Source organism: Netta rufina (genome assembly GCF_964035555.1).
Source record: "Netta rufina genome assembly, chromosome: 12".
In the NCBI taxonomy this organism is placed as follows: domain Eukaryota; kingdom Metazoa; phylum Chordata; class Aves; order Anseriformes; family Anatidae; genus Netta; species Netta rufina.
The window spans coordinates 7,257,842-7,272,028 of record NC_140135.1 but is presented as its reverse complement, the minus strand read 5'-3'; the positions used below and the strand labels follow the sequence as shown (position 1 = coordinate 7,272,028).

The following is a 14,187-nucleotide window of genomic DNA, read 5'->3' as shown; positions in this document are numbered from 1 at the left end:
GTAACGCTGGACTCGGTCGCTGTGGTAAGTGCCTTTATCAGGGAAGGGAAAGGGAGGGACTGCTTGTGGGAAGGCTGCAATAGTTTTAGTCCAGCATGTCAGGTGCTGACAGGAAAATCCAGTCGCAGGCTGGAGTGTCACAGCTGGCTCGTGCCCTGCTTCCAAAAGGGAAGCTCTTGTGGAAATTGGCAGGTCAGAGAGAGCAGACCTTCAGAGGAGCCAGCCTGTTGTGTGGGGGTGGGAACATGGCAGCCAGAAGCTGCAAAATTAATTTGGGGGTTTTTGAAGGTAGTTCTGTAGGTAGTGGGGGCCAAAGAGCCATCACAGTGTGCCTATCACACGGCTTTCTGACGTGGAGGAATTGTCCTCGAAAGGTTGGCCTGAAAAAATCATACACAGGAAGATGAGAGTGTGAGAAAACACAGGATTTGTGGGACAGTCTGGTGGAGTTTTAGAGAAGGTGAGTCCTTGATGGAGGCAGGGTTTCAAGTCCTCACAATGCCAAACCAAACATCATTAAGATGGGCAAATAAAAAAAAAAAAAAAGTTTTGCAATAGTAAAAGGCCTTTTTTTTGCAAGCTTCTGAAGAGGAACTTTCCTCTTACTTGAACACATTTCTCAGCTCTTACATCTTTTTAGCATGAAAACAGTTTTTTTTTGGTGAACGAGAATATAGTTTAATGAATGGAGGTCTGGTACACGTGGGTAAGGTGAAAATAGAAGCTCGGAGTGATTTCATAGCTGCTCTGTAAGTGAAAACCTGCTGACCACATAAAACCAGTGGAAGTGGTTTCTATGTGAAAATAATAATAATAATTTCAGCTCCAGCTGTGTTTCTGAGCTGTAGTTTTCTATGGGGGAGCTTGCAGCAAAATTACATGGTCAGTGTTATTGCATTGGCTGCAGCAGTGATGTCAGAACACAGGGCTCGTTAGGGCGTGATGCTGATTTGGGTGGATAGCTCTGTACTGGGACTGATGCTCTCATTTCTACAGGTAAGATGTTGTTTCCAGAGACTCCCAGCTGCTTGGTGTGAGCTTTTATTTAATGGAGCTTTAATTCCTACCAGAATGTGTTGAACTGTTTCATCAAAAAGTCAGGGGAGATATCATCATCAGTTTTTTGAGCTCAGGCATTTTCTACGTTGTCTGTAATCAATGGTGCTGGTTTGGAAAAGGGTTCCCCTGCCTAGGGCTGTTCCAGCTGCTGTTAAGGGTTTTGTCCTATCCTGTTCTTGCTTTTGTATTGTTTTACTTTCAGAGCGACTCCAGGAGGAGCCCTGGAGTTTCTCTTCAGCAAACAGCTCATTATACAAATCTGTACACACATACTCCCCACCCTCCCCCCCCCCCCGCCGTGAGGGTAATTTTATATTTATGAAATAAATTATTTGGGATCGTTTTGGAGAGGCTTAAATGCCTGCTGGGCCTTCTTAAGGGTGGGTTGTGAGTTGGAGCTTGTTGATTTTTTTTCCTCCCAGGAAACGTAGTGCTGGGATTTGAACAGGGTGCACAGTTCCCGAGGTGGTTTGTTACGGAGGTACGGGGCTAGTGAGCTGAGCAGCCAGCACAGGAGAAAGAAGCCCATCTTCTCTGCCTGCCCGCAAACAAACCGCTGTTCTCTGAACTTTGTCGCCGTGAAATGCAGTGTGTAACGTGGCCTGGTGCCAGCCCTTCCCACCCTGCCAGCCTCCCCGCTGGCGGTAGCCCGGAGTGGCAGGGTTGGGACTGGAATCAGCACTTAACAGGTCCTGCTGATGGGCAGGAGGGAAAAGTGAGGGGCAGGCCTCCTCCTGCCTCTGCTGTGCCCCAGGGATGCTGTGAGTAAAGTAGGTGTTGGAATCTTTTTTCTTGGGATCCCCAGCTCGGGGAAGAGGAAAGCAGCCTTCCCCTTCGTGCTCTGCATACCTGGGTCTGGATCAAGCTGCCTCAGCTGTTTTGTTGCATACAGCTCGCTCTTCCCAAAGGGAGAGCACGTTCAGAGCCAGGCTGTGCTGGCAGGGAGGGCTGGGACAGCGCCAGAGGAAGGAGGTGATGTTTGTGTGAGGGAAAATGGAGGAATGACCGAGCTGCTGGAACCAGTTTCATCGCTTCAGCAGATCTGAGATTTGCTGCTCAGAGTCCAAGGTCTGGGTGGTAAAAGGAAAATCACTTTGGGAGGGCAGAGAAACTGTGTTCGAAGCAGTCTCCCTCTTCTGGTTCACTGCTCACTCGTGTTGCAAGAGCATTCATGTTTTCCCATAGGTAGGGCTGCTTTAAAGAGCATGCTGCTTCCTCCAGTTACACCAACCCTTTTTGCTGAAGGAAATAGGTTTGCTGGGTTTCGTTTTCCTCTTCCAAGGCTTAACTAAGGCTCGGGGATGAGCTATCTCAGAGGAGGACTGCGCTGTACTGTGAGATGTGCAGGGAAGTGGGGTGGGAGTGGAGGTTCAGGAGGAGCAGCTGCAGGACAGGGAAAAGCGCCCTGAATTTTTGTGTCTGGGTGTGTGCAGTAGTAAGGACGTAACCTCCCGCATGGGCTTTCTCTTTGGACGCTTTATTTACAGTGTTCCAAGAAATGATTTCCTGGGGTGTTGACATGTTTTTCAGCGTGGATTTCCTCCTTACGTCTGAGAAATTGTGCTGGGCTCGGGACTTGAAAGTAAAAACAGATCTTGTTTGGAGGGGAACAAAAGACTTGGATGTAGTGATGAGTTGGTTAATAACAACAGAGAGGAGGAAAAAAAAAAAATAAAGAAACTATCAGCCCCAGAATTTATTTTGAGACAAAGGGCAGCAAAGTTAGCATTGTAAATGCCCTTGGCTGTCTGGCAAGTTTGTCTGAGCTGTCTGCGCAGCCACACGATGAACTGAAAGCAGAGCTCTGAGACAGGGAAGATAAGGCATTACTTGGCAGCAACTACAAGGAAGGAGCATGCATCTTGATCAAATAAACATGATGAGGCCATGAGAGTTAAGGTCAACCTGAAAATGTTATTAGAGCTGTTGTTGCATCTTCCATCCCCCCTATTTTTTTTTTTTTTTAAAGCATCAGGTTTGTGAAATGTCACCTGGCAGGGATAGCAGGCTGGGAACAGGGAGGTTGTGGCGGGTGAAGGGGGGCAAAGTGTTTTTTTTTTTTCTTTTCTGGAGCAGTTTGGTGACTGGGCTGCTACTACTGAGGTTAGTTACTGAGGTTTTTTTTACTGATCCTGTTCCCCGAAGCCACAAGTTTCTCCCAGGCAATGCAGGCAGGCCGGCACACCCCCTGCACTTACCTGACATCGCCTCTGGCTCTGCCTTGACAGTTCCAGGAAGAAATCACTGCAGGGCAAAGTAACACTGCAGCGGGCAAACAGATGAGTAATGAGACAGATGGCATTATTTTATATGCTCCTAGGTGGCAAAGTGTCTCTATTTATGCACATGTGCATGCACATATAGGCATGTACAGGCTTTCTGGTGTAAAATCCATGACATGGAGTAGACCAAGGTCTTTCCCTGGTGCTGTCCATGCCACCAGAACTTCACCCTGGGACGGGTGAGGAGATTAGAGCCATGCTTGCTGGGAACATGACTTTGGACTTTGCTTGAGGTGCTGTGGTGGATAAAAGTACTCTGCAAGCTGCAGTGCTATGTAGTGCTTCTGCCTGTGGGTCTCAGACTTTTAGAGAGACTGACACACTGGGTATCTTGTATGGGTGAGGTAGTCGAGGCACAGATGCTTAATGAGTGCCCAAGTCTTCTGATGAAGAAAATGAGTAGTGCTGGCTCTGTGCTCTCGTTTATTGGCTAACTCAAAGTGCTTGTTCCATCTCTGGCAATTGTAGAAAAATAAGCTAACGAGCGCTTAAGCAGGTTGTGGTTATGACCTCAAAATCTCTTGGTTAAAGATTCCCTGTCCTCTTCATGTCTTCAGGGTGTTCTGCAGGTATTCCTGAAAAAAAAAAAAAAAAAGATCTTTGTATAGCGTTGTGCAAATGAGATCACAACCTGGATAAAGGCACAAGCCAAGTTCTTCCTCCAGGCAGCCTTTGAGATGAAGACATTGAGTTTCTGAGGATGGCTGTGCGTGTGGCCGTCGGGTTGACCTTGCCCAGCCACCAGGCCTTTCAATTAAAATCAAACTTAAAAAATTCAGGGCCTGTTCTTTGCACCAGCAAGCATTGAGGCAGCTTTGCCTGGTGCTGGAATCATCTGTGTGTCTGTGGGAATGGGACCGGAGTCTCCCTGCCACGCTGGGTGGGATGTGCAGAAGCAGGAGATTACTCCCTGCCTCCCCTCATCGGTGCGGTATGGTCTTGAATCCAACACCTCTTGCTGTTTGTTTTTTACATTTGGTTTTAATTTGGGAAACTTCAAACCATTGCCCTTCTCCACAGCGCTGGTGCAGGCAGCAGGGCCCCAGATTTCTTCCCCGGGTTGTTCCCTGCAGCACTAGCAGTGCCTGCCCTCCCTCTGTTTATCCTGGCGGCGGGGCTCTGTGTCCTTGCTGATAATGGGGTCATCTTGTGTCTGCAGCTGGTGAAATCCCAGGGCTGACACAGAACACCCCCCTTTGTGAGGCAGAGAGGGGTTTCTGGTGATGGTTGCTGCAGTTTTACGTGACTGCAATGCTCGGAATGGAGGCTGGAGCACCTGTAAAATGCTGCTGCTGCTTTTCCAGAGAAACCAGGAGCAGCTGGAGTGCACACCTGGTTCCTGAGCTGTCTGAGAGCCAGCAAAGGAAGAGGAATGATCCAGAGCTAAATTGGGCTGGGGACTTGCTCCATCAGGCCTCTGCAGGAGCTTGGTCTCCTCCAAGGTGGCCTAGGCCAGGTCTGTACCTGGGGTGTCAGCTGGTGCTGGGGGCTGCTTGCAAGCCTCTCACCCCATGGCTGGGCCCTGTGAAGCACACACAGACCAGGGGGACTGGAAAAGCTGCAGAGCTGCCAGAGGTGTTGCAGTGCCTTGACAGGACAGTCCCAGGCCGAAGCCAAGCTACCCCTTGCTGTGCCAGCTAATTTTTTCCCCTAGTCTGTCACTTCGCTCATTGCCCAGTGGTGCCTGGCTCTCAGCAGACTAAGGAGGATGTCTCTTGGCCTGATGCTTTTGTAGTTCGTCTTCTATAAAAAAAACTCTGCCCACAAGTCATCTCCCTCGCAGGAAAGTGGAGCTGGGCACTGGGCCTGACTCTCCCAGGTCATGCACCAGGATGGTTTACCTGGGATGCCATGGGCTCCTGGCTGCTCCTCCACGCTGGGGGAAAGCTAAACTGTGTTTCAATGAAAACCTTTGCACCTCCTGCTCCGTTTCCTGCAGCTCTGAGTTGTCTGGTTGAGCTCTGAGCTCCCCCAGCTGTTGCCAAAGGCAGCTCGGGGGCTGAGGCCACAGGAGCCCAGCTGAGCTCGGTGCTCTTGGAAGAGCCCTGGGAGTCCGATTCCTGGCGCTGGTCACCAAGGCAGCCCAGAAAGCAAGAGGGAAGATGAGACTGGTAAGAATAAAGTACCATTTAAGTGGTACTTCTTGAGGGAAGGATTTTGCAATAGCGCCAGAAGCCCGCTGGTCTGTAAGCGTGCAGCGAGGACTGGCGCGGTTGGGGATCTTTGCTAAAACAGGATTGCGTGTGACACAGCTGTGCTGCAGGCTTCGCTGCTTTGTTTGTGTTGGGCAAGAGCAAAACATGACGGTCAGAGACGAGCACGCTTCGTGGCCAAGCCTTTTCCATCTGTGAGGCCATGGGACTTCCTCCGGAGAGGGGCTGCTGGGGCTGAAGCAAGGCTCTGCAGCACAGCAGGGATGACACAGAAATGCCAGCGAGGGGAATGCAGGGGGTGCTGGGCATGGAGCAGGTTGGTGTGTGGGGGCAGCCAAGGATGGAGACAGAGAAGGCTCAGGCTGGAAAGCTGTGGGATGGGCAGCAGGAACAAAGAGCAACTCCTGCCTAGCTTCAGTGTGGAGGGGAACAAGCCCATCTCAGCACCCTGGGGTTTGGCCCTGGCTTGGCTGAGCTGTCCCAGGTCCCAGCAGCCTTGGGCTGGGCTTGGCAACCCCAAAGCAGAGAGAGGAGCAGCACAAAGACTCCCACTACCCCAGAAAACTGGGAGGTAGCCCACGAGACGCCAGCCTCCTGCTACGAGTGGGCGAGAGCTGATGGGAGCAGTTGGTTTCCTGCATGGCATGCCCGAGCATTTCCTTTCCCAGCACCGTGGGGGAGAGCTGCAGATGGCTCAGGATGGTGTAGAGGAATGGGGTGAAGGCTGAATGCCCCAGGTGGGCTCAGCTAGCGTGCACCTCCCCATGGGGGGCAGAAGCAGGGGAGCATCTCTCTCTCTGGGAAAGCCTCAGGCATTCCCAGGGGAGTGGCAGCAGCTGCCCTGGCACAACCTTGGCCTGGGCTGCGGAGCCGTTGGAGAGATTAGGGATGCAAGATGGGACAGGACCAGCGACTGCCTGCAGCGTTCACTGGGGTCTGCCTGCAGCTCTCAGGGATGGAGCTGCTGGAAACCACGCACGCCTGCTCCCCAGGGCAGCCTTGGCACTCACGGCTCTGCCTTGATACCTGAGCTGCTTCACTGCTGCCGCTGGTGTGCTAGCACGGTGTCTTGGGGCGGGGGGGTCAGGCTGGGAGCAGGGCAGGGCAGCAGGGCTCTGCTCAGGGAGGTGAGGAGGTACGAGGGCTGAAGTCTGCAGCAAGCAGGGGGCAAGCCAGCCCGCTGCTCCCAGCCCGTGCAGCACTCTGCCTGCTGGTATTTTGTGCTGGATTATCTGCCGTGGCAAGGAATGTGGTGTGGGGGGGGGGCAGACAGGGCTGCTCTGCAGCGAGGGGGGCTGCACAAGACTCAGATGCTCTATGGCATGTTAGGGGAAAGCAGGGGAGCTGACTCCGTCATCAACCTGTCAAGTCTGGGCAGCACTGGGGCTGTTCAGGGGTATAGGGCTGGTTACGCAGGGTGAGCCTGATGCAGAGGTGCAAGACCAGTGCTGGAGTACAGGATTTATTTAAACAGGCACTGAGACCCCCACGCCAGAGCTGTGCTGGCAGGAGGGGTACCTGCATCCTTTGTGGGAGTCTGTGCCGCTGGCCTGTCCGTGCAGAACAACTTGCACGCCAACAGCCTTAATATGATACAGAGTACACAAGTAATTACAAAAGTGGGCTACATCCACCCCAGTGCCCAAGCCAGCTCTATCTATCATGCTCTGCTTCAACAAGTCTTTTGTGTCCGTCACATCCTGGGGGTTTAACAACGGGGGTTTGGTCTTGTCCGTGCTCAGCTCCATGCTGCTGCTGCTGCCTGGGCTCAAGCATGGCCTGAGCTGAAATTGTGGAGGGTAATGACCGCGAAGGCTCAGGGTGTGAGCAGGAGAGCAGCTGTGCTGGCCCAACAGGGCTGGGAGAAACAAAACCCGAAGGTCAGAAGCACCTTGGCTTGGCACTGTCTATCTGAGCTGCACCGTGTCCCGCAGGCTGGACCAGCTCATCTGCAGCACAGCTTAGCATCAGGGGGCTGCGCACCCCTCCGTGCAGCCCACTGCTCTCACACAAGGCTCATGGGGAGCTGCCCCAGGCCAGGCTGCTCCCAAGGAACAGCTGATCTGGGGGTTCAGCATCTCCTCAGCACTGTCAGGGGTTTGGGTGGGCCACAAAGAAGCACCTGAGGGGGTCTGCGGGTGCTGGTGCTTGTGCCAGCTGCTGAGGACCGGGCCAGGGGCTGAAGCTCCCCCAGCTTTCTGCTCTTCTGACGGGCTTCGCCGGGCTCCTGGTGGTGTGGTACTCTCAGCGTGATGCATTCACATCTATTTGGGGGTGGAGAGAAGATGCTGAGCGAGACGTGCTGTGCCCTGGGCTCTATGGATGCAGTGCCACTGAGGACGTCTAATCCACCGAGGCAAGGTGCGCGTCTCTGCCACGTGCCTGGGTGTGGTTGTTTGTGCTGGTAATTAGTCCAGCTCTGTGCCCTGCTCTTTGGCTCCTCAGAAACTGATTGCTGGCACTGGCCCAGGTTGCTAACTAGCCTGAAATGAAACTCCTTTGCTGCTTTCTGGAAGCGGGTGCTGGAGCTGCCCTGTGCCCGCAGGCTGTCCCCTGATGCTGTCGGGGCGGCGGGCAGCCCCGGAGCAGTGCTCACCGTGCCACTGCTCTCTGCTAATCCTGACTTCTGCCCCAAACGCCTCCAGCTCGGGGTCCCTGAGCCTCGCAGCCTGGTTTGCTGGGCCTGCCTGTGCCAAACGTGGATGCAGAGTTGCAGGGGGTTGGTTGTCCTTCCACAGGGAGAACTGGTCTCGCATTTGTGGCTGTGACCCTGTGCCTCTGCTTTGTGGAGGGTCGGGGGGGTGGTTACAAGGTACACTGGTGGTGTGGCTCTTGCTGGGTTCCCTGCAGTCTCACCCATCTCCAGCAGACACGCAGGGACCGACGCTGCACCAGGCCCCCCGGCCATGTGGCTGCCGTCCCATACAGGTGAAGGCAACGGGACCAGGAGGGGCTCTCCATTCAGCAGCAGCTCAAATAATAGCTGCTGCCCTGGGCCGCACAGAAGAGTCGACATGGCAGGGGCACAGGGGAGGCGTGAGGATGAGGAGGCAGTCACAGGTCGAGCCGGAAGGCCCCGAAATAGCTGGCTGCTGCATCGTTGTAGTCAATGGCCAGTGAGGAGACCGAGACAAAGAGCTCATCGCCGGCCTTGAGGTCAAACAGTCCCCCCTGGTAGAGAGCGTGGAGGCCGTAGTCTGCCTCAGGAGCCCAGCACTTGGTGCCGACCCCTTTGAGCAGGAGGATGGGCTGGCTGTAGGACGTCTTCCAGTTGATGCACTGCACGAGCTGGGGGCCGGAGAGGCGGGTGCTGGCCCCCTCGCTGGGGTAGCGAAAGTAGATCTGGGAGTAGACGTAGTACTTGCCCGCCTGGTTGACCCGCAGCCGGCCGTCCCGGTAGGTGATGTTCTGCAGGTGGGAGTGGATGGTGCCGTCCTCCCAGCGAGCGATGGCGTGGCGGCAGGACTGGGAGAGGTTCCCGAAGCGCTTGGAGATCCCTGGGGAGAAGGAAGGGTCACCAAGGGGAGGGCACTGCGCTGGGAAGCATCCTCCAGGGGCAGGAGGAAGGGACAGGGTGGCTCTTTCACTCTCCCAGGGTCGTGCAGCTTGGAGTGGGGGTAGAGAGTGTGGCCTCAGGCTGGAGACACGTGCACTATGCTCGAGGTGATCCTGTTTGGCAGGGGGGTTGGACTAGGTGATTTTTCAGAGGTCCCTTCCACCCTCGGCCATTCTGGAGAGGAGAAACCTCTCCCCATCTGCCACCAAACGCAATCTCCCACGCTGAGCCCCCTGCCCTTTGGGTAAGCTCTCCTCCCTGTTCCCACCCTGGGAACTCTCTAGTGCCCTGCTCGCCACCCCCAACTCACCATCCAGGGCCAGGCTCTGCGGGCGGAGGGTGAGATGTGCTGAGGGTTTGCCAGGTGTTTTGGGAGGAACCTGTCCCTCCGAGGTATTGAAGTAGCTCTTCTGCGCCTCTGCGAGGAAAGAGACAAAGGGCTATAGAGGCCAGAGTGCATGGGGACCCCCAGACCCATGCCACCAGAGCATGTCCTTAGCGACCAGAAAGATCTGGGCAGGACTATGCCTCGCTGACCCTACAAAGAGGGTGTTTACTTGGGGATGGAAATATCTGGTCAATTATTATCTCACATTCTGTGCTGCCCCTTTGGTAGACAGGCTCCCCAGGCTGCCCCTCCAACCCGTGCCGAGGGATGTGAGCCCCTTCCCTGCCCGGTGGGACAGTCTGTGCCCCCCGTCCCACCCCAGCTCACAGCCATGGGGCTGTGCCTGGTGGAGTTTGCCCCTGAGCAGCCCAGCCTGCTGGCAGCCCTGGCCACAAGCTGAGCAGTGCACGTGTGGGCTGTGGCTCCCTCTGCCCAGCTGCACTTTGGGTGCAAGCAAACAGATCCTTGCTTGGCAGCACCAGGGAGCGGAGCCCCGTCGCCTGCCCCAGGTGCTCAGCCAGGACGAACTCACCCTTCACGCTCCTGTGGGCCATGTTCTCCGTCACCTGAACCATTAGAGAAGAAAAAGAGCCCCATGGTTTAAAGTTTTTAAAGGTGCAAAGGACATTCCCCCCTCCCCAGCTCCTCACATCTTTTCCTTTTTTCAGGCCATGCCTTTGGACCCTACCAGCTCCTCGATGCAGAGAGCTGCAGAGGGCCTGGCGTGCAGCTGCACTGCTCTGATCCCGCTGAAATCAAGCCTCTACCACCCCTTCCTGAGACGGATGGGGAAACTGAAACAGGGAGACAAGCAGGAGCCCTCCTCTGGTGTGTCCCACCCTCCCCAACCCTACGGGCCTGTGCTCACCACGGCCACGTAGGCTTTGATGGTGTTGGCCAGCTTGAGGCAAGACTGGTCGCTGATCAGCTCCTCCAAGTTGGAGCCCTCCTGCTGCTGGTTGATGAGCTGCAGGCACCTCAGCTCCTCCAGGCTCCCTTGTGACTGGGCTTTGAGCTGGAACAGAAACACCCAGACGTCTATGAATTGCACAGAGCAGGTGAAGGCAGTATGTGTGAGTGTGATTTGGCTGGTGGATGCAGAGGAGATTCCCCTGGAGGGGATGTGTATGGGTTCAGCTGCCTGGCTCCTGCAGTGTCAGGGGTTCTCACGCACCTTCCCCCTTCCAGGACTGAGCCGTACTGGCTGGAGGCCGAGCACTCAGCCCAGGCAGGTCTTAAAAACTTCCTAGTCTGCTAGCTTGTGGTTTGGGATGGGAAGCCTGCCTTCCGTACGATGTGAGCTGCTGCATGGTGAGCTGTGCCTCGCCAGCTGGCTTGGTTCTGACCCCAGTATCCCAGTGGGGTGAGGTACTACAGCTGACAGGCATGGCCAGCTGCTGGGTTGCTGTTCTGCTGTATAGGGTGTGGGAAAACCAAGGCACAGATGGGACAACTGCCCTGAAATCAGCGTGCCAGGAGCCAGGAATGAACACAAGCACCTTGCCCATCCCACCTTTATCACCTTGGTCTGTCCCAGATCAGGACACAGGGCTTGGCCTCGATGTCAGTGTCACCAGGATCCTGTGCTTCCCAAGGGTCCCTGCCTGCTCTAAGCCCTGCAGCTCCCACCAGACCACTGCCTGCCCCTTGACTGGGATCAGCGGAGACTCTAGTACCTGCAGAAAAGCTATGTGAAATAAGACAAAAAGTATTTTTTTTTCCTATTGGGCCAACAGTCAGTCCTAGCGCTGGCGGGCTGGATTTGGATTTTTGTTTCAGAGGTGGGCTGCAGCGATGAACGCAGAGGAAGTGGTGTGGTGGCTCGTACAGCTGGATGACTGCAAAAGGGTGAGCGTAGCCCGAGCAGTTTCGCCTCATGTGGATTTGGCCAGCGAGGCTGCAGTCGTGCAGAGACGTGCCTGTCTGAGTGGGTGGATGCACAGCGCCTGCTGAGGAAGTAAAGCTCCAAGCAGTGGAGCTCCACAACACGAGCACATGCTCAGTCCCAGCATAACCACGGGCACCGCAGCCGCACGCTTTATCCCTCTGCCCACTAACAGCTGCCTGGCACTGACTGCGATGCTAATTGCCTCGAGGCTGCCTGTGCCACCAGCACTTCTCATTTCAGAGGGTAGCCGCTGTGCCCGCCTTGTCTGGCTCCCCTCCTGGGAAGCATGCACAGGGTAAGGCTTTGAATTAAGTGAAAAGCAGGAGAGAAAATTCTGTAAAACTGGGGGAGGGGGGTGGCAGGGGGAGGACCCGGTGTATGCGTGTGCACCGGGGTGAGGACAGGCTGCCCGGGTTGTTCAGCGACCCCAGATGTGCTGAGCTCTGATTGCCTACACCTAGCACTGATCCCGTGCAGGGACCTGCTGAATAGCCTCCAAAATCATCCGAAAAGGTAAATTCAAGTGTCAATCTTCCTTCATCCATTCCCTGAGGCTCTGTCTGCCCACATTTCCGTCCTCTCGCTGCTGCTTTTCATGTAAATCCTTCCCAGTGGGTGCCACATGGGATCCAGGCACGGAAACAAAGCCTGGAGGGGAGTCTGCTCCAAAGGATGCTGGACCGGGCACCAGACAGGCTGTTCCCCCTGCATCCACGGGCAGGACTTTTCCCAATTTTTCCCTCTCTGTTGTGGTTTTGTGCCATGCTTGGCACTCCAGCGCTTTTTTCTTGCTGACGAGCCCTCCATCACCAAAGCTGACGATTACCAGTGGTGGAGCTGCCCAGAAAGCTGCTTGGCAGTATTTAGTTTCCCTTTCTCCATACCAAAGAGCTCTTCTCATCGGTGTTTACCCTCCTCAACCCTTCCACTGCTAGGGGATCTTAGCAGGGGCAATAGTGTGCGTAGCTGGGTTTGCCAACAGGATCAGGTTGTTGCAGCAAGGACAGCACCCGGGTGATGGTCACGGGGGGCCCTGAAGCTCTGGGGCTGGTGGTCTCCAGCAGGCAGCAGTGGGGCAGGGTCATACCTGATGGTTACGTGCTGGGACCGAGCAGGAGCTCCCCTACCAGCTCCTAAAGAGGTTTTAGCAGCCCTGCAGGGTGCTGAGCCCCCTTCCCCGGGGCTCGGGGCGCCCCCTCCCCGCCTCCCGGGGGGGGCTCCTGCCCCCAGCCCGGCTCCGCCACGAACCCCGAGCCCCCTCCCGGTAGCGGCAGCTTCGTCCCGGCGGCGGGCTCACCTTGGAGATGGCCATGGTGAAGTAGACGAAGAGGCCGGTGGTGGAGGCGATCTGCAGGGCGACGATGGCCATGACGGCCACGCTGCCCCACAGCGGCCCGCAGCACCGCCGCCTCCGCCGCTTTCCCCCTTCCCACCGGGGGTCGCCGCCGGGGCCGTCCCCCAGCATGCGGGCCTCGGAGCCGCCACCGGCAGCGGAAAGCCCGTACGGCCCGGCCCGGGGCTGCTGCGGGGCCATGGCCCGGCCGCCGCCGTGCTCCGAGGGGAAGGGAGCGGCGGCGGGGCGGGCACGGGGCGGGCCCCGCCGGGGGTGGGCCCGGGGCCGTCGGGGAGCGCTGGGGAGAAGCAGTCCCGGGTCTGGGTGCTGGGCTGGCAGAGGGGAGAAGGTGTTTGGGGGTTGTCCCGTGGCCGGCTGGCGATCCCAAAGCGTTCCCAGCTGCTGGGAAGGGTTGAGATGTTGGGAAAGTAAAAGGAAAGGCCGGAGGAGGGCTGCTGCCTGATGGCCCCGCGGTCAGGTGTGACCCGCTGTTGTTAGCTCTGCAGTGGGAGTGAGACCTGAGTGAAGCACAGCAGAGCTTTGGCTTTCTCTCCTCTAAGGATGGGGCATGGGGAGGCCGTGGCCTGTCACCCGGCCCCAGCAGGCAGCTGTGGTAGCACCGAGTGGTGTGCTGGGGGAAAATCTGTGGCTTAGGGCGAAACAGGACCTGACTGTGAGCGAGAGGCTGGACCCTGGTGAAACCCACGATGGGAGAAGCTGCCCCGTGGCCCATTGCCCTCCCAAGTCTTCGTGCCACAGCCACCCTCGGCAGGGACACAGTGGCTCATTTTTCTAGCACTCTCACACGATGAATGGCATTTTTTCCTTTAAGAAAAGAACTTGGCCCACTCCTCATCCTGCCTGCCAGAAGTGGCACTGTCTTTTCCACTGAATCCTGAAAACGCTGTCTTTCTGCAAATTTCCAGCAGGGAAGCCCCAGTGGGCCACATGCTGCTGGTCAGGATTCACGGAGAGGGAGCTATTCATAAGTAGGATCTCATTGAAAGGAAAGGAGCAGTTCCAGCGGCTCTTATTACGAGACATTATGGCTGCTCTGATCCCTTTGTGTGTCTGGGAGGGAAGCATCAACTTCCTCTCTGGTCCCTATTTGCCGTGGGCTAGGGTAAGGAGGGATAGGAATTGTCCTTCCCTCAGTGCCAGAGCAAGAGCTTGAACTAAAAACCTCTCAAGCATCTTTCCAGTCCTACTTTAATAATGCAAACTCCTCTGGCCCATACAGGTGGCCTCATTGTTCCTGGAGCACTGGATTTAGAGCAATCATCCCAGTGAAGCAGGTGGTCCCCATGCACTGGAAGCGACCCCCAGGCCGCCTTCATTCTCCTTTCCTCATCATCCCTGGCTGTCTGGTCACGGCACCAGCCGTTCTTGGTGGCCTGTGGATGTTCCTGGCTCATGCTGGTGGCCCTTCCTGGCAGCAGGTGTTGTCTCTGCAGCAGTTCACACCCACTGTGGAGGTGCTGCACCCTGGCAAAGGGCTGCTGAGCACCCAGGCACAGGAGCTAGAGGT

The 14,187-nt window shown here is 56.0% G+C and overlaps 1 protein-coding gene across 1 annotated transcript; it reads right to left on the bottom strand.

Moving 5' to 3' along the window:
- Positions 1-8,548: 8,548 nt before the first annotated feature.
- LOC311213841 (tumor necrosis factor ligand superfamily member 10-like) lies at positions 8,549-12,860 on the bottom strand (the record flags this gene model as incomplete). Its single annotated transcript, XM_084294117.1, has 5 exons — positions 8,549-8,991; positions 9,361-9,468; positions 9,971-10,004; positions 10,307-10,453; positions 12,624-12,860. The coding sequence occupies 5 exons, from the start codon at positions 12,858-12,860 to the stop codon at positions 8,549-8,551; spliced, it is 969 nt and encodes a 322-aa protein (XP_084150243.1).
- Between the last annotated feature and the right edge of the window lie 1,327 nt (positions 12,861-14,187).